This window comes from Scyliorhinus canicula, chromosome 16, assembly GCF_902713615.1.
Source record: "Scyliorhinus canicula chromosome 16, sScyCan1.1, whole genome shotgun sequence".
Taxonomy (NCBI): Eukaryota; Metazoa; Chordata; class Chondrichthyes; order Carcharhiniformes; family Scyliorhinidae; genus Scyliorhinus; species Scyliorhinus canicula.
Window position 1 is genome coordinate 136,643,624 of NC_052161.1, and position 16,620 is coordinate 136,660,243.

The 16,620-nt window shown below is 47.9% G+C and overlaps 1 protein-coding gene across 1 annotated transcript in view; it reads left to right on the plus strand.

Annotated features, from left to right (window-relative positions):
- The first annotated feature begins 360 nt into the window (after positions 1-360).
- h6pd (hexose-6-phosphate dehydrogenase (glucose 1-dehydrogenase)) overlaps positions 361-16,620 on the plus strand; it is a 66,936-nt gene continuing 50,676 nt past the window's right edge. The window contains exons 1-3 of the mRNA XM_038773568.1: positions 361-438; positions 6,210-6,371; positions 15,366-16,026. Coding sequence (XP_038629496.1) covers positions 15,397-16,026 — 630 coding nt within the window. The 5' untranslated portion in view covers positions 361-438; positions 6,210-6,371; positions 15,366-15,396. The remainder of the gene's footprint in view (positions 439-6,209; positions 6,372-15,365; positions 16,027-16,620) is intronic.

A 16,620-nucleotide genomic window follows, 5' to 3' on the forward strand; every position in this document is an offset into this window, starting at 1 on the left:
AACATTACAGCGCAGTACAGGCCCTTCGGCCCTCGATGTTGCGCCGACCTGTGAAACCACTCTAAAGCCCTTATCATCCATATATCTATCCAATGACCATTTGAATGCCCTTAGTGTTGGCGTGTCCACTACTGTTGACTTGCCTGGGGAAGGAAGGTAGAGGAATGTTGGGGGGGGGGGTGTGGCTGAAGACTGGTTTCACCCAGAATAAGGGCAACCTGAGTGTAAATGTCCAGGCTACACAACCAGAGGCACACACGCTGCAAATGCCCGCATAACTCGGTGTGTGAATGTGAAAAAGCTGCAGAAATGCAACATTTTTCTCAAAGGCAGGCTGCCTGTTTCCCCTATTGGCCGGAAGCAGTAATCAAACGGAGGTCTGCCCTCCCACCAATCGCTGGCTGGTGTAGCAGGGATAAGGAAGTACGATTGGTGCAGGTTGGTGCAAGATTGTGGATTTAATTTGTCCTTTGGTTTGGGGGAGGTTTGGAGTGGGGGGGTTATATGTGTCCAGTGTTATTGGACAACGATGGGAAAGGCTTGGAGCGGCTGCTTGCGTGGATCAGTGGGGGCTGGGGCTGGACATTGTAGCCAGTGGCGGGGATACAGTAACAATATTCACAGCAGATACTCTCTGTCATGTGTCAGGCTGAAATTGACAGCAGCGCTGCGGTGTAGCAACTTAAAAGGGACAGGGCTTCAATTCAAATCAAATTGATGGTGCATAGGTTTGAAAATAGCCCTGAAATTCCCCCAAAGACTTCCGCAGGACGGGGGGGGGGGGGGGTGTTATAGTGAGTATACGTGGCGACATGTTTATCTTGCAGGCGTGACTGGAGCGACAGAGCAGGATGTATCAGAGTCGTATTAAACATGCTGTTCTGCCCATGGACGCGGGCCAATCTAAATGATGCCACATGTGCTCTTTAGTTTCACATTCATTTTCAGTGTCCCAAGAGGGGCGGGATGCTCAGGATCGAGTCCACGTGGGTGCGACTGAAATTGTCAAACTCTCACTGTCCCTGTCAGATATGCCTGTGTGTGCAGCACCCCACGGAGGAAGGTCCCCTGGGTTGTGGATAAAGTGAGGCCCCTACATTTCAAATTTCAGGTTCCTGCCCGTCCCCCAGACTTTTTCCCCCCATCCCCACCTCAGCCTCACTGAAATCCTCATTGGTCACTTGCCCCGACACTCCCCACGTTGCTTTCCTCTGCTTCACCATTTGGGTGGTACGGTAGCACAGTGGTTAGCACTGTTGCATCACAGCGACAGGGCCCCGGGTTCAATTCCCGGCTTGGGTCACTGTCTGTGCGGAGTCTGCACATTCTCCCCGTGTCTGCGTGGGTTTCCTCTGGGTGCTCCGGTTTCCTCCCACAAGTCACGAAAGACGTGCTTGTTAGGTGAATTGGACATTCTGAATTCTCCCTCTGTGTACCCGAACAGGCGCCGGAGTGTGGCGACTAGGCGATTTTCACAGTAACTTCATTGCAGTATTAATGTAAGCCTACTTGTGACAATAATAAAGATTATTATTTTTTGTCAATTAATTTCTGGCACTAACACTTCGTGCACATGAAAACTTGGACAAGGTTTTTAATGGGGGTGAATGACCAGGCGTGGACCTGGACTAATTGTTCCCTGCTTCTGATACCTCCCCTTGCCAACTTTAATTGGCTTCCTGACCCATCCTGCAATGCAATGGATTCGAGACACCTGTTAACAGATCCCTCTGTGGCCATACCCCAGATCTAAGTGTCCTACCCTCTTCTGAGCCTAGCCTGTGATCAGCATAAAAAAATTCCCTCGGTGCCACCATTGTCCTTGGCCAGCAAGGCTGTATTCTCTGGACCATTCCATCAAACCTACAGCCTTCCTGCCTCTCTTCCCCACCTTCCTTGGAACACATTTCTTTAACTATGCCTTTGTTACGACCGTTCAGTCTCTGAGAAAGTTCTTGGAATGGTCACCAAAGCAATCAAGGATGCCAAGAGACAATACCAGACTAAGCTAGAGTCACAGGCTAACGACACACAATCTGGTCGGTTGTGGCAAGGCTTAAACAACACAACAGACTACAAAGCATGCAGCATGTCTGCCATGTGGGACTATTGTGGAGGAAGTGTTGTTGATTATCCTTGCTGATTGTGGTCTATGGATCAGGAAGTCGAGGATCCAGTTGCAGAGGGAGGAGCCAAATCCTAAGTTTTAGAGTTTTGATATAAGCTTGGCTGGGATTTATGGTGTTGAAGGCGGAGCTGTAGTCAATAAATAGAAATCTGATGTAGGAGTCGAGATGCTCCAGAAATTAGTGTAGGGCCAGGGAAGTGGCGTCTGCTGTGGACCAGTTGTGGCCGTATGCGAATTGCAGTGGATAAACAACAACACCTCCTCCACAATAGCCCTTAATACTGGGGCTCCGCAAGGCTGTGTACTTAGTCCCGTACTATACTCCTTATGCACACACGACTGTGTTGCAAAATATGGCTCCAACTCCATCTGCAAGATTGCTGATGACGCGACTGTAGTGGGTCGGATCTTGAATAATAACGAGTCAGAATACAGGAGGGAGATGGAAAACCTAGTGGGATGGTGTAATGACAACAATCTATCCCTCGATGCCGGCAAAACTAAAGAGCTGATCATCGACTTCAGGAAGCAAAGTACTGTACACACCCCTACTAACATCAATGGTGCCGGGGTGGAGATGGTTGACAGCTTCAAATTCCTCGGTGTGCACATCACCAACAATCTGTCCTGGTCCACCCACGTCGATGCTACGATCAAGAAAGCACAACAGCGCCTATACCTCCTCAGAAAATTAAGGAAATCTGGCATGTCCACATTGACTCGAACAATAGTTACATTTAAAAAATATAAACTGAGTATCCAATTTTTTTTCCAATTAAGGGGCAATTTAGCATGGCCAATCCACCTACCCTGCACATCTTTGGGTTGTGGGGGTGAGACCGACACAGACACGGGGAGAATGTGCAAAGTCCACACGGACAGTGACCCGAGGCCAGGATCAAACCCAGGTGTTAAGCACTGCACCACCGTGCTGCCCCTTAACAATTTTTACAGATGCACCATAGGAAGCATCGTATCTGGCTGCATCGTAGCCTGGTACGGCAACTGCTCGGCCCAAGACTGTAAGAAACTTCAGAGAGTTGTGAACACCCCCCAGTCCATCACACGAACTTGCCTCCCATCCATTGACTCTGTCTACACCTCCCGCTGCCTGGGGAAAGTGGGCAGCATAACCAAAGATCCCTCCCACCCGGGTTATTCTCTTTTCCAACCTGTTCCATCGGGCAGGCGATACAAAAGTCTGAGAACATGCACTAACAGATTCAAAAACAGCTTCTTCCCTGCTGTTAACAGATTCCTGAATGACCCTCTTATGGACTGAACTGATCTCTCCACACATCTCTACTGAGTAGTACTACACTCCGTATGCTTCACCCGAAGCCTGTGTCTATGTATTTACATTGTGTATTTATCGTATGTCCTATGTTTTTTCATGTATGGAATGATCTGTCTGGACTGTATGCAGAACAATACTTTTCACGGTACCTCGGTACATGTGACAAAAAATCAGATTCAATTCAATTCAAATACACAAATATAAGTTGTCTAAAGATCATATCTGGGACTGGGACCTGTGTGGTACTGTTTGAACAATGCTCATACAAGTATAAATTTGAAAAACATGGATCTCACATTTTGGATCTTCTGTTCACACATGGTTGGTGCATTGATAGTAAAAGAAGTGTAGATTAGGCAGATTGGCCATGTTCAATGCACGGGCTATGGGAATAGGCCGGGGGAATGGCCTGGGTAAGGTGCTCTTTTGGAGGGTTGGTGATCATAGAATCATAGAGTGTACAGTGCAGAAGGAGGCCATTCGGCCCATCGGGTCTGCACCGGCCCTTCGAAAGAGCACCCTAGCCAAGCCCACACCTTCACCCTATCCCGGTAACCCAGTAACCCCACCCAACTTTTTTTGGACACTAAGGGCAATTTAGCATGGCCAATCCACCTAACCTGCACATCTTTGGACTGTGGGAGGAAATCGGAGCACCCGGAGGAAACCCACGCACACACGAGGAGAACGTGTAGATTCCGCACAGACAGTGACCCAAAGCCGGGAATCGAACCTGGGACCCTGGAGCTGTGACGAAACTGTGCTAACCACTGTGCTACCGTGCTGCCCTAACTCGATGGGCCAAATGGCCTCCTTCTGCACTTTAGGAATTCTATGGGATGGTTCTATGGTTCATTGGCCTGTTTGGGGAATGAGAAAACTGTGTGTGAATTGGTGTCTGAGACTTCAGGTTTTGTTATTACTCCAGTATTCTATTTCTCCAGGGTCAGCTTCCAATTTGTTTTTAGATGTTTTTGTGTCAGGCTGATTGAATCACTGAATTGTTACAGCGCAGGAGGCCATTCAGCCCATTGACTCTGAGTGAGCAACATTTCTAGTGCCGTTCCCCACGTTCTCCTCGTAACCCTGCATACTCTTGCACCTTGTAGTTGGCCAGCTTCTTTTTCTAAAATCAATGAGAGTCTTCACAGCACAAAGCGTCGCTGCGCACTGCAAGTCCTGATGGCTAAGAGGAGTCATGTGCTCAGCATTTTGATCTTAGCTTTGAAAGGAATGTTGCAATTGAATGGGGTGATGCTTCTTACAGCTAAATATCATGAAGCTAGATGAATAAGCTGGTTTAGCACACTGGGTTAAATCGCTGGCTTTGAATGCAGACCAATGCAGGCCAGCAGCACGGTTCAATTCCCGTACCAGCCTCCCCGAACAGGCGCCGAAATGTGGTGACTAGGGGCTTTTCACAGTAACTTAATTGAAGCCTACTCGTGACAATAAGCGATTTTCATTTTTCATTTAATTTCATTTCATTTTCATAAGAGATTAGGGTGAGGGAGCCGAGGTTGCCTGTACCCTATCAGGGACTCAATTCCTCAGAAAACGTAGATTATAAAATCATTCCACTCACCACAAAAGAATGCCTTATGTCTAAGATGCCTTAACTGTCTACAGTTCCTCAGGATTGAGATCGACACGTTTTTGCGGCTCATGCCCGATGGGTTCCGAGTTGGCTGATGAGTCCCATGTGCGATCTGCGGACCTTGCCACGATGGAGTGGAAAGTGCTAATATTTCAGCTTTAAATTCGCTACCCCAGCCGTTCCACAACAGAATACATCAATCGGTGTGTGTGTGTGTGTGGAGCTGTGCCAATCATGGGGCTGTCTGCCCAATTTGTGGGTTGTGCTGAGCTAGATGCTCGTGCACAGAATGTTAGAGGCTACCTTTGACCTCAGTGACTCTCGATCAAAGGGTAAATTCAGTCTCTCTGCACTTTGACTACCGAAGTGTCAGCTCGGGAACAGATAGACATCATCCACAAGCGTTTAGTGATCTGGTGATGCAGTGCCCCCATCTCTGTGTTTGTGACCCTGCTGAGGTGGTACGCTGCATTTGTATATCCGGAAATGGATTTGAGTGGTTGTGTGGCCATCTGGCGGGAGGTGGCAGGGCAGAGATGGGTTGTGTGTGGCTGCAAACAATGGCAGGAGCTGGTTTTCCAATGTCAGAATTGAGGGGGGTGGGGAATGACAGATGGGCTGGAATTGGAGGGCCCAAGGTTGTGTGCAGAGGCAAAGGGCTAGAGTCAATCGTGGAAGGATTGGCAGACGAGGATGAGCATCTTTAAATGGTTTGTTTGGGGATTTGGTTAGGACAGAGGCACTGGGTTACAGAATATGGGGGAAGGGAGGATGTGATGTATCCTGATTCACTTGTAGGCTGTGCAGAGAGGTAGGAAGGTGACAAGAATCTCATTGTGTTTTAATACATCCATAAATAAGGATTTTGGTGGCTGGGAGAGATAACTTGATTGGGACCTGGGGGAAGAGGCTCAACTATGACTATAGGATCTCTGGGCTGAGCCTGAAATGATGGTCAGGGGATGTATTGGCAGCTAGGACGGGCCTTACGGCTGTTTGCCGAGCTGAAGAGGCTGGCAACACTTTTTCCAATTCATGCTGGCGAAGATTTGACATATCCAGAGTTGGATGCCGACTTGGACATTGGAGATGGTTGCAATGGCTGTCAGGAAGCGGTAGAGGAAAGACCTGAGTGTCATCCAGATGGGAATGCTTTATGCAAACATAAATCTGTCTTCCTGTTTCAGATGCTGAAGTCGCTTCCCGTTCCGTCGTCTGTTTTTAATCCTAAATTTGGATCACCTGAACTTTGCCCGGAGGCAAGTTGGTATAAAGTCCAAGGTTGGTTTGAAGGGAGCGCATGTGTGGTGCAGCCGAAAAGCTGAGAAGACAAGGGTGAAAGATCGCAGGTGAGTGGTTAAACACTTGTTGTTGACAGGGTGCCTTGTTGCCGTGTTTGCAGTCCTCCGTGCTGGAATGTAAGGGTGCAATTTAATTTTATAGAGTCGGGCGAGTGAAAATTTTATTCTGGAGCCAGGATGACTGACTCTGCAAATCAAGATAGTGAGACTGCAACAAATGTCACAACTCAATGATATTCTCCAAACCTTTGGCAGCAAGCCCAAGTTTACTTCAGCAAACATTGTTTATAATTGAAATCTGGATAAAAGCATTGCATTCATATCTCACCCTGTCAATAGTCTCTATGTCCCAGTCTCTATTTCCTTCCTTCTCCTTTGTTGTAGGTTCCTGTATCATATTCCCCTTCCTGTGTCTCTTGATTTTCATTCCCCTTGTGTGATCTCCCTCGTTCCCTGTATGTCTCCCTATCTCATGTAATCTCTATTCCTCTTTCCCTGTCTTGTCTCTCTCTCTCTGTCTGCTCACTCTCATTCTGAGCATCTACCCCTCTCTCCCCAACCTCTTTCTTTTGCTTCTTCTTTCTTTTCCTGCTATTTATTCGTCTTCTCACTTCCCCCCCCCCCCCCCCCCCAAGTCTTACCCCCTCTCTCTTTACCCTCCATGCCCTTCTTCTTTTCCTTCTGCCCCTCTCTCCCCCTCTATTTTCTCCCGCCTCCCTCCATGTTCCCTGTGCCCACCTCTGCCCTCGTCGCCCGCAGTAACGCCACTCCAGCTTGCACCATCTAACATCTCTCCTGTTACAGGAGCCGGTAGCAGTGACAGTCGTGCTTATCTGCCTGACTTCAGACCTCTCAAATCTTTGAGATGAATCATCGCCCCCTCATCGCCTTAGACGTGACAGGCATATTCAGGCCAAAGTTATACATTTACTTCAAATTCAATTGGCTCAGTGTGGAAGAAAGGCTGACTTGTTTGGCGGTGTGTGATTGCGTCCTCCTGCAGCAGAATTGCTACTGTGTCCTGGGCAGTTAAAGTCAGTGTCTCTTAAAGCATTATCTCGTAAAACACCAGGGGACAATCCTGGATCTGAGACCCAATGATAAGGAAAATACGGTGCTAGTGAAATGCTGGAGGGACTTTCCAAAAATAACCACAGGCAAGTGACAAGACTTGGGAAAACCCTTAAAAAAAATCTAATTGATGTCATTTTTCAGTGCACCGCATCGTTTTAAGTCATTTATTTAGCATATATAACAGAAAGATATCTCAAAGCCCTACACAAAAGCGGAATCAAATAACAATTGAGATTGAGCTAAAGAAGGCAGCATTAGGAGGACTGCTGCTTGGTTAAAGGGGCAAGTTTCTGTGCGAGTGTTAAAGGAGGGGAGAAAGTCACAGAGGTTTAGGGAGGGAATCCCAGAGTTTTAAGACCAGGCGTTGGCCATTCGGCCCCTTGAGCCTGCTTCACCATTCAACAAGGTCATGGCCAACCTGATTGTGGCCTCAATCCACAATCCTTCCGACACCAATGACCTTTACTCCCCTCCACCCCGCTTGTCACAGAATCACAGAATTGTTATGATGCAAAAGAAGGCCATTCAGCCCATCGTGTCTGCACCGGCCCTCTGAATGAGCCACTCGCCTGGTGCCATTCTTCCGTCTCCCTTCTAATTCTTCTTTGAATACTCCAAATCGAACCATCCTCCATCAAGATTATAAATAGCTAAGCCTTAAAAACATTCCGTATCCCAGCCTGCAGTGTTCTCTGGTGAGCAGAATGCCGTAGGCTCACCACTCTCGGAGATAATTTTTTTTCCCCATCTCTGTCTTAAATGGGAGACCCCTTGTTCCCCTAGTTGTAGTCCATCCCAGTTTAGAGGCTAGGAAATGTGAAGATATACAGGATCAGCATCCCTTATCCAAAATTCAGAAAACGGAAAAATTCCAAAATGTATTTAGAGCGTCGACGTGACATAACTTGTGTGAAATTCCGCAAGGTTCTGGGAAGGTTCCCCGGCACATGCGCAGTTACCAATACACCGTACGTACGCTGTTTCCAATGCGCTGCACATGCGCAGTTCCCAATACACTGCGCATGTGCAGTTCCCAATGTGCCACACATGCGCAGTTCCCAACGCACCGCACACGTGCAGTTCCCAACGTGCTGCACATGTGCAGTTCCCAATGCACCGCACATATGCAGTTCCCAACGGGCTGCATATGTGCAGTTCCCAACGCGCCGTACATGTGCAGTTCCCAATGCACCGCACATATGCAGTTCCCAACGGGCTGCATATGTGCAGTTCCCAACGCGCCGTACATGTGTAGTTCCCAATACACCGTACATGTGCAGTTCCCAATACACCGTACATGTGCAGTTCCCAACGCACCGCACACGTGCAGTTCCTAACGCGCCGCACATGTGTAGTTCCCAATACACCGCACACGTGTAGTTCCCAATACACCGCACATGTGTAGTTTTCAACGCGCCACATATGTGCAACTTTCAACGTGCCGTGCATGCGCAGTTTTCAAAGCACCGCACATGTGCAGTTTTCAGCACGCCACACATGTTCAGTTCCCAATGCATTGCACATGTACAGTTCCCAATACACCGCACATGCTCAGTTTTCAACGCGCTGCACTTGTGCAGTTTTCAACGCGCCGCACATGTGCAGTTCCCAATGTGCTGTACATGAGCAGTTCCCAATGCACCGCACATGCTCAGTTTTCAACGCGCTGCACTTGTGCAGTTTTCAACGCGCCGCACATGTGCAGTTCCCAATGTGCTGTACATGAGCAGTTCCCAATACACCGCACATGCGCAGTTCCCAACATGCTGCACATTATATAGCAACATCCGGAAAATTCTGAAATTCGATACACACTCGGCCCCAAACATTTCAGATAAAGGATGCTTGACTTGTAAGTGCATTAGTGGGTCAAAGGGAATGATACACAAGGGCCCAATTAGAGGAACACAGAGGTGGTGTGAATTGGGATACGGGATAGAGCAAAGGAGTTATGACTGTAGGGATGGAAGGAAATTACCAGGGTGAAGAGGGGCCGAAGTCACAAAGGGATTTCAATTCCATAAATCAACCTGCCTTTTAACTTTGCTTATTGAAAACCGCCTTTCTTCCCAATTTCTAAAATCCTCCCATCTGACTGTTCTCTAAAGGGAAGGTTAATACCCAGAAACATGATCCTTGACAATTATTTCTATCTCCTTTGCAAAGAAACATCACAACCAACACATGCACCACTCGGATCAGAGCTTAGGTCAGTTGAAACCTTCAGTTTGATCTCTAGAATAAATGAAGCAAGGCAAAAGGAATTGATCAATAATTGTTGTCTTTACACTGAGCCTCGGGCTGCTATCTTTGTACAACCGAGAGTTGCAACATTTCAATACAGTGCACGTTGTGCCATTTTGAAGATCCAAGTGTTATTTCTTTGGCGTTGAAATGAGAATGAGGGGAAACCGTTGAGTGGGACTTACTCCGGCATCTCCTTCCTCACTTGAATTTGTGCTTCCACACTCACTAAGGGACACAGGAATGAGAGGAGAACAATTAGCCCTTCAGCCATTCCATTGGTGCATGAATGTTCTGCACTTTAACTCCACGTACCTACCTGCCTTGCTTCCACAATCTTAATACCCTTAGCTATCAAAAATAAGCAAAATAAATTGTAATGATTTAGAAACAATATCATGGCTGGAACGTTCCAGCTGTTCACACTCTATACGTCTGAAGACAAAACATGGCCAAACAGGTTGATTATAGGCACATAGGAACAGGAGGAGGCCATTCAGCCCATTGAGCCTGCTCCGCGATTCAATACAATCAATGCCTTTTTCCATAACTATCCCCATAACTCTTCACATCATTGTTAATCAGAAATCTATCAATCTCTGCTTTAAACATAGTGACTGAGTTTCCACAGCTCTCTGGGATAGAGAATTCCAAGGATTCGTAACCCTCTGTGGAAAGAGATTTCTCCATCCTAAGTGGATGAAATTGTGCCCCCTGGTTCTTAACTCACATTCTTCAAAACTCTGGAGAATACAGGCCCAGTTTACCCAACCCCTCTTCATAAGACAATCCTGTCATCCCCGGGACAAGTCTGGTGAAGCTTCGTTCCGTTCCCTCTGTGACGATACTATCCTTTCTGAGGTAAGGGGACCTAAACAGCACACAGTACTCCAGGTGTGGTCTAAGCCAGCTCCTATACAATTGAAGCAAGACCTGACTACTCCTGTACCCAAATCCTCTTGTGATAAAGGCTAACATTCCATTAGCCTTTAGTGATATTTGGACAAGGACACCCAGTTTCCTACCTAATTTCTTACTATTTAGAATTACTTACGGTCTGTTGAGATCAGGGGCGGGATTCTCTGCGCCTCCGCACCAAAATTGTGCTCGGCGTGGGGGCGGAGAAAGGGGTCTCAGACCAGCGGCGCCAGGACAATTCTCCGCGGACCGGAGAATCGCCGCCAGCCACGTGTGCGCGTTCGATGCAATGCCGGTCAGGGCTGTTGAAATAGGTCCCTGCGGCAATTCTCCGTGATCGACTGCCCGAGTTCCCGCCGAGTTTCACTGGCATGGTTCCAACCTGGTTCTACCCAGCGGGAGCTCGGACCCGCGGCCGTGCTGGTCGTCCTGGTGGGGGGACGGCGGGATCAGACTCCAGGGGAGGCCTCCACGAAGGGCAGGCCCGCGATCGGGTGCTACCGATCGGTGGGTGCGCGCGATCTGGGGGGGGGGGTCCTCTCTTCTTCCGCGTAGACCCGCTGTGTGGCTCCGCTAAGTTGCACGGGGGCCGGCGCGAAAATGGGCGGCGCGCGCATGTGCGGACCCGCAGCCGGAAGTGCCGTGACCCGTATCGGAAGCAGGAGCTGCGCGGCGCAAGCCGGGACCCTGCTATCATTGAAGATAGAACATACAGTGCAGAAGGAGGCCATTCTGCCCACCGAGTCTGCACTGACCCACTTAAGCCCTCACTTCCACCCTATCCCCGTAACCCAATAACCCCACCTAATCTTTTTGGACACTAAGGGCAATTTAGCATGGCCAATCCACCTAACCTGCACATCTTTGGACTGTGGGAGGAAACCGGAGCACCCGGAGGTAACCCACGCAGACACGGGGAGAACGTGCAGACTCCTCACAGATAGTGACCCAGCGGGGAATTGAACCTGGGACCCTGACGCTGTGAAGCCACAGTGCTAACCACTTGTGCTACCCTGTTGCCCAACTGGCAGATCCCTCTGAAAACCGGAGAATCACTCCGGACTTTTTGAAAATAGTCCGGAGTGTTTCGCGCCCATTTTCCGGCGGTCTTGGGTTCATAGTCCCATTTTCGGAGAATCCCGGCCCAGATGTCGATTGAGCACAACTTTTAAAATCAGTAATTCTCAATTTTGGTTAGTTTTAATGAGTTTTAATAATATTCTCTGTAAGAATTGATGAGTTACTTTAGAATTTGCATTTGGAAACGAGGCGAGGATCAGACGCTGGGATGTATTGAGGGGATAAAATTTTGCATTAAGAGTGTTTACTATATTTCCAAGCCATATTATTCCACCTTGCTTGACATTCCCTGGAACAAATGCCTTATGTGATCGGCTTGTCTTTCTGTGGGTTAAGTGAAACACTCCTTGTTCCAGCCCTACACGGGTTCGCTCCTGCAACTCTTCTTTTATTACATCGATGACTGTGTCGGTGCCGCTTGATATTCTCATCTGGGCTTGGAAAAATGTATCGATTTTGCTTCCAATTTCCACTCCTCTCTCACCTTCACAGGTCCATCTCTGACACTTCTTCTCTTTGACCTCTCTGTCTCCATTTCCAGTGACTGACCACCAATATTTCTTACAAGCCCGCCGACTCCCACAGCTACCTCGATTACAGCTTCTCACACCCTGTAAGGACTCCATTGCGTTCTCCTAGTTCCACCGCCTCTATCACATCTGTTCTGATGATGCCACCTTCCAAAATGGGGCTTCTGACATGTTTGCTTTTTTTTTAAACCTCCAAGTTCTTAACCAAGATAGCACTCAGCTGGGTTCGCCCTATTTTTCGCACCTCTGCCCTCACCCCTTCCACTCCTCCCAAAGCCTTGACAGGGTCACTCTTATCTTCATTTTTCAGCCCACTAGACTCCGCATTCAAAGGATTATCTTCTGACAACTCCAACGTGATGCCTCCACAAAACACAACTTCCCCTCACACCCCCGTCAGCATTCTGCAGGGACCCCTCCCTCTGTGTCACCTTGGTCTACTCCTCGGTAACCCCCAACTCCTCATCCCCTTCCCACGGCACCTTCCCATGCAATCACAGAAGGTGCAACACCTGCCCCTTTACCTCCTCCCTCCTCACCATTCAAGGCCTCGAACACTCCTTTCAGGTGAAGAAACATTTCGTTTGAACCTTCTTCAATTTGGTCGACTGTGTTCGCTGCTCCCAATGTGGCGGTCTCTAAATTGTGGAGACGAAACGCAGGCTGGGTGACCACTTTGCAGTACACCTTCGCTCAGCTCACCAGCATGACCCCAACCTTCCTGTTGCTTGCCAACTCTGCATCTTGCTCTCATGCCTGCCCTCGGCCTGCTGCGATGTTCCAATTAAACTCAATGCAAACCGGAGGGGTGGCATCTCATCTTCCGATTAGGTACGTTACAGCTAAGACTTAAACATTGAGTTCAACAACTTTCGATGGTGGCCCTTTCCCCTCCACCTTTACCTTTTTTATATCCCAGACATTTTTTGTTCCTGTGCAAACCAACCCTCCCTCAACCGGGGCCATCTGTCACTTGTACTTAAGTTTGCTACATCTATGTTGCAATCTCCCAGTTCACCCCTAATCACTGTTCTCGCCTCTCTTATGCATATATATAATAATCACATTTTCCCCTCTCTTTAGTTCTGAAGCAGGGCCATGCGGGACTCAAAATGTTAATTCTGTTTTCTCTCTCTCCGAATGCTGCCGGGCATGCTGTGTTTTTCAGCTTTCTCTGGTTTTGTTTCAGATTCCAGCATAGGCAGTATTTTAGTATCTGTGTGAGCAGAATGTGACCATGTTTTAGGGAGAGCATTCATCTCATTTTTTTTTTGATCAGCAGAATACTTACGCCATGTTTATATTTTTAAAATGATGGTGGCATTTCCACAAATCTTGTTATGGAATGTTTTCAAAAGATTTGGGAGGCTAGATTGCTGTAGCAGCCTAATAACTTTATGGAGTACGTTCTGCGGTGAAGATACAAAACAAATTTGTGTTGAATTGTGAAATTGTGGGATTCTATTGGGCGGGGAGTCCAAACTTCTCTTGTCGCCGTGGACTGTGGCATCTCAGAGATGGGTGGGTATAAAGTTTGAATCAATGCAACTTTTAATTTGTAAGTATCTCCAGTTACTGATACTGAAAGATCTTGGCGTTCTGGGTTGGAATCTATCCACCCTAGAGGCATCAGCAACAAAAACAATGGTTACAAATCTCCAATCCCACTGCATTCTAACAGAACATGCCTGCGGTTGGGAGCATGCCTAGAGAACTACGTTGTCCAGGCTTCGATAAGGAAGAAGACTTGCCTTTATATATCACCTTTCATAACCCCAAACCATCCCAAGCTGCTTTGCAGCCAGTGAAGCACTCTAGAAGTGTAGTCACTGTTGTAATGTAGGAAATGCAGCAGCCAATTTGTGCACAGCAAGCTCCCGCAGACAACAAAGACCAGATAATCTATTTCTGCAATGTTATTTGAGGAGCAAATATTAACCAGGACACATGGGATAACTCCCTTGCCCTTTTTCAAAATACTGCATGCGATTGTTTGTATCCATTTGAGAGCGCAGACGGAGCTTCAGTTTAATATCGCTTCTGAAGCTGGCACCTCCAACAGTGCAGACCTCCCTCAGGACTGTACTGGGTGGTCAGACTAGATTTTGGAGTGGGGCCCGAGTCCACAATGTTCTGACTACGAGAGAGAGGACAGATTGCCATAGTTTGAGGGGAGGGGGCACAAGTTGAAATCCCTTGTCTTGTGTATTCATTGAAGAATGGGCATTATATATTCAATTATACATGATATCCAATAATAAAACTAGAGTTTTTAATTCTGATTATACATTCAGAGTGTTGATATTGTCACGTGAGTGTCCCTTTAAGAAAGGTTTTGTTTGACCACATGACTTGTAGCACGGCTTCAGTGATGTAATTTGTGGGTGGAGCTGGGCCTGTGGCTGTCAGGTGGGAGGGGGTTTGGTGTTTGGGTTTCAGTTTCGGTTTGTTTGTTTGGACTGCAGAAGAGAATCAGTGTTTCCCTGTTTTCATTTTAAATCTGTTCCAGTGAACTGAAAGCACATTGGGTTGTGGCAAACTGCTTTGTAACTTTAAAGATAGAGTTGCTTTCCGGAAGGAGTTTTGAATCTGCTGATTGGAGGCTGGATCTCAGGAAAAGGACCAGTCTCATTCGAGTGAGATTACAGTGTGCTGGGCCACGCCCTTGAAAGGGGTTTGGTTTATTGGATTTTGTTATTGAATTGGAACAGTTACTAAGGGGGATTCATTAAGAGTTATATTAATGAGTCATTAAGAGCCTGCACCACCACTCAGTATGATCATGGCTGATCGTGCAAATTCAGTATCCCACTCCCACTTTCTCTCCGTACCCCTTGATCACTTTAGCCGCAAGGGCCACATCCAGTTCCCTCTCGAATACATCCAACGAACCGGCCCCAACAGCTTTCTGTGGTAGAGAATTCCACACGTTCGCAACTCTCTGAGCGAAGTTGTTTCTCATCTCAGTCCTGAATGGCTTACCCCTTATTCTTAGGCTGCGCCCCCGAGTTCTGGACGTCTCCAACATCATCTGAGATTTCCAGCATCCCTACTATTTTTCTTTCACCATATCAATTGCATCTATTTCAAAATTACTGCACATTGTCATTGGGTGTAGCAGAGATGAAAAATTGTTGCTTTTTTCTGTGGGAACTGGGATCGCAAATCATTTAATTTTTATGTCTTTATTTTGAAGGGGCCTGGAGGACACTCACCGCGACGTAACAATGATCTCCACACAAATTGCATCCGGGTTGCTTGTCTCTGCTCTGTTGCAGGTGCTCACTACAGAATCCAAGTCTCACGTTACTGTAATCTTACTGGGGGCCACCGGAGACTTGGCTAAAAAGTACCTGTGGCAAGGTTTATTCCAGTCATACACGGAGCAGGTCGGGGGCCCCCACAGCCTGAGTTTCTATGGTGGCACTCGGCTCAGCTCCTCCGAAGGCTCGCCAGCCATGTACGAGATACTGAAAGGCCTGTCCTGCTTGTCGAACGTGCCGTCGGTCAGATGTGCGCTGCTCAAGGATCAGTTCCTAAAACTGACCCGATACCAGCAGTTGGACACACAGGAAGATTACTCCATTCTGGACAAGAAGATTAAGGAAATGCTGGCGCAAGAAGAGATGGAGGAAGAAGGTCGGATTTTTTACCTTTCGGTTCCAGCTTTTGCCTACATTGACATAGCAACCAAGGTCAACGCCACCTGCCGTCCGAGGGCAGGATCCTGGATGCGTGTTGTTCTAGAAAAGCCCTTTGGACACAACCTTGATTCAGCTCAGCAGTTAGCCGAGGAGCTGCAGAAGGTTCTTCGAGAGGAGGAGATGTATCGAATCGACCATTATCTTGGTAAACAGGTGAGTCTGGCTCCCATTATCAGACAAGAATCACAGAATCATAGAATTTACAGTGCAGTAGGAGGCCATTCCGCCCATTGAGTCTGCGCTGGCCCTTGGAAAGAGCAACCCACTGAAGCCTATGCCTCCACCCTATCCCCATAACCCCACCTAACCATTTTGGATACTAAGGGGCAATTTATCATGGCCAATCCACCTAACCTGCACATCTTTGGACTGTGGGAGGAAACCGGAGCACCCGGAGGAAACCCACGCAGACAGGAGGAGAACGTGCAGACTCCGCACAGACAGTGACCCAAGCCGGGAATCGAATCTGGGACTCTGGCGCTGTGAAGCAACAGTGCTAACCAATGTGCTACTCCTGTTAACTAGCCCGCCCAGCTAGCATGTTGGCTCCCGCCCAAGGCCTTCAACCATCCTACCTTCCTCTAATCCCCCCCCCCCCAACCAACCCAATCATCTATCCCTCAAGAGTAACAAAAGGCACAATCACCATCGTTGCTCTCTGAATAAAAACCTGCTGCTGAAAACCCACCACTAAAAACCTTCAAAGAACTCCCAAAAACTGGATTGCGAGATGGTGGAGTTGAATTA